The 2,710-nt window shown below is 54.4% G+C and overlaps 1 protein-coding gene across 1 annotated transcript in view; it reads left to right on the top strand.

Moving 5' to 3' along the window:
- Nucleotides 1-2,405, top strand: part of LOC102771421 (cytokine receptor-like factor 2) — a gene marked incomplete at its 5' end in the record, with an annotated part of 38,245 nt that extends 35,840 nt beyond the window's left edge. Inside the window, 2 exons of the mRNA XM_015561323.1 lie at nt 456-611; nt 2,268-2,405. Coding sequence (XP_015416809.1) covers nt 456-611; nt 2,268-2,405 — 294 coding nt within the window. The remainder of the gene's footprint in view (nt 1-455; nt 612-2,267) is intronic.
- Nucleotides 2,406-2,710: the final 305 nt, after the last annotated feature.

The following is a 2,710-nucleotide window of genomic DNA, read 5'->3' on the forward strand; positions in this document are numbered from 1 at the left end:
GTTTTTTTTAATTTTTAAACTTTTGGAGCAGGGCCCGGACCTTTTCGCATGTCTGAACTTCCTACCTGTCTCTATGTGGCCCCTTCTGTAAATCCTTGGCTCTAAGATTCTGCCTCAGCTAGTCTTCAGTTGGTTATTCAGGGTGGCCTTCCTTAATTAATTAAAAATATGTTTCTTGTTGATTTCAGAGAGGAAGGGAGAGAGAGAAAGAGAAACATCCATGATGAGAGAGAATCATGGACCGGCCGCCTCCTGCACGCCCCCTACTGGGGATCGAGCCTGCAACCCGGGCCTGTGCCCTTGACCGGAAATCGAACCCGGGACCCCTCAGTCCACAGGCTGACGCTCAACCACTGAGCCACACTGGCCGGGCTGTATCTCACCCTTTTAATCGCCTCCTGGGCTGAGGGCCCCTCAGTTTTCTTGCCTTAGAGTCGCAATGGGTGTCCCCACAGGAGTGGATTAAGGACACGCAACACCTCACCCACCTGCAGAAGGTGGAGGACCGGGAGCCGGAGGATGTGCTGATCGAGGGCTTGGAAGTCCAGCCGCCCAAGGTCGAGGCCGAGACTCCTGTGACGACGATGACGGGCCCCCCGGGCCTGCAGACGGTGGAGAAGGAAACCGCTGGGGACATTTTGCACATTAGGCTTCTATATATATAGATAAGTGTGGTTTATTGATTTCAGAGAGGAGAGGGAGAGACATAGAAACATCCATGATGAGAGAGGATCTAGGGTCGGCCGCCTCCTGCACGCCCCCTGCTGGGGATCGAGCCCACAACCTGGGCTTGTGCCCTTGACCAGAATCGAACCCGTGACCTCCTGGTTCATAGGTCGACGCTCAACCACTGAGCCACATGCACGGCTGAAGTTTTCATGTAAATCAAACCATTTTTTTCCTTGTATTCTGTTACCAGGGGGCCCTGTCACCAGCGAGGATGGGGGCATATTTCCCCCCGGAAACTCTTGTTCTAGGTCCAAATTCTCGCAGGAGATATTCTTCCTTCTCTGGGAGGGATTTGAATTCATGAAGACTCTCGGAGGTCACCCCCAAATATCTGCCCGCCCCCCAACCCCTATGGAGAGTGTATGTCACGGTTTTAATTATTATTATTATTATTAACTAGAGGCCCCGGTGCACGAATTTGTGCACCAGTGGGGTCCCTTGGCCTGGCCTGTGGGATCGGGGTGAAACCGGCTCTCCGACATCCCCCGAGGGGTCCTGGATGGCAAGAGGGTGCAGGCCAGGCCGGGGGACCCCACTGGTGCACGATCGGGGCCGGGGAGGGACCACAGGGGGGCTCCAGGGCGTGTCTGGCCCGTCTCGCTCAGTCCCCATTGGCCGGACCCCAGGAGAAAGCTCACCTACCGGTCAGAGCGCCTGCCCCCTGGTGGTTAGTGCACGTCATAGCGACTGGTCAACCGGTCGACTGTCTGCCCCTGGGGGTCAGTGCACGTCATAGCGACTCGTCGACCGGCCGACTGTCTGCCCCCTGGTGGTCTGTGCCCGTCATAGCGACTGGTCGGTCGACTGTCTGCCCCCTGGTGGTCTGTGCCCGTCATAGCGACTGGTCGGTCGACTGTCTGCCCCCTGGTGGTCTGTGCCCGTCATAGCGACTGGTCGGTCGACTGTCTGCCCCCTGGTGGTCTGTGCCCGTCATAGCGACTGGTCGGTCGACTGTCTGCCCCCTGGTGGTCTGTGCCCGTCATAGCGACTGGTCGGTCGACTGTCTGCCCCCTGGTGGTCAGTGCACGTCATCGCGAGCAGTTGACCATAATTAGCCTATCGTTAGCATATCACACTTTGATTGGTCGACCAGCCGACCGGCTGACCGGCCACTCAGCCCATTAGGCTTTTATTATTGAGGATTATTATTACTATTATTTTTTTCTTATCGAAACAAAGAGAAGAAAGAAAGGGTTTTTTCACGAGAACTATGGTGAGGCCGGGGCAGGGCGCCGATGTCCCCGCAGATAGCGGAGAATATGGGTAGCTTTATCTGCCTGGTGTCTCGAAGGTTCAGGAAGTTTCTAGATGGTTCTGATCTCGCTGCGTTGCTTGCGTGCGTGGAGGAGTTTTTTTTTTCTTTTCTTTTCTTTTTCTCTCTCTGCAGGTTTGCAGGAAATAAAACGCTGACATACCTTGAACCCGTGTGTGTGTGTGTGAATTGTGGTCATTAGCGAAATGCAATTAGAGCAAAAAAAACCCCCATATTTTCAGGGTCCACCCTCCCTCCCCTTCTCCCCCCAATAAAATCCCTTCAGGACCGATATTCAGGGAGCAAACATTTTAGGGGTGAAATCGCCCCGGACGGGGAGGCCCTGGGCAGGGCGGACCACCCACCCGCTAAGAACCTGCAGACACAGAAGAAGAAAATAAAACTAAATCCCACCGTGTTTTAGGGCCAAATAACCCCTATTCGGTCCCGGGTGTCGGGGCAAAATGGTGATTTTTTTTGGTCACATTTTGAGGATTTTGTCTGTTTTGCAATTTGGGGGTACGGCCTTCTGGTAGGAAGAGGAGAAAGGGGTGGGAGTATCTTCGTCCGATGACCTCATGTCGGGGTGGGGTGGGGTGGGGTGGCCGCAGGATCAGGGTGAGAAGGTGGGGACAGGGACCCCATAGGGCAGAATCTTGGGGATGAGCCACTCGGCGGGACCCAAATCTTTGTTTTATTTAAAAAATTGTGTGATTAGCAAGGCCTTTT

Source organism: Myotis davidii, unplaced genomic scaffold (genome assembly GCF_000327345.1).
Source record: "Myotis davidii unplaced genomic scaffold, ASM32734v1 scaffold717, whole genome shotgun sequence".
NCBI lineage: Eukaryota > Metazoa > Chordata > Mammalia > Chiroptera > Vespertilionidae > Myotis > Myotis davidii.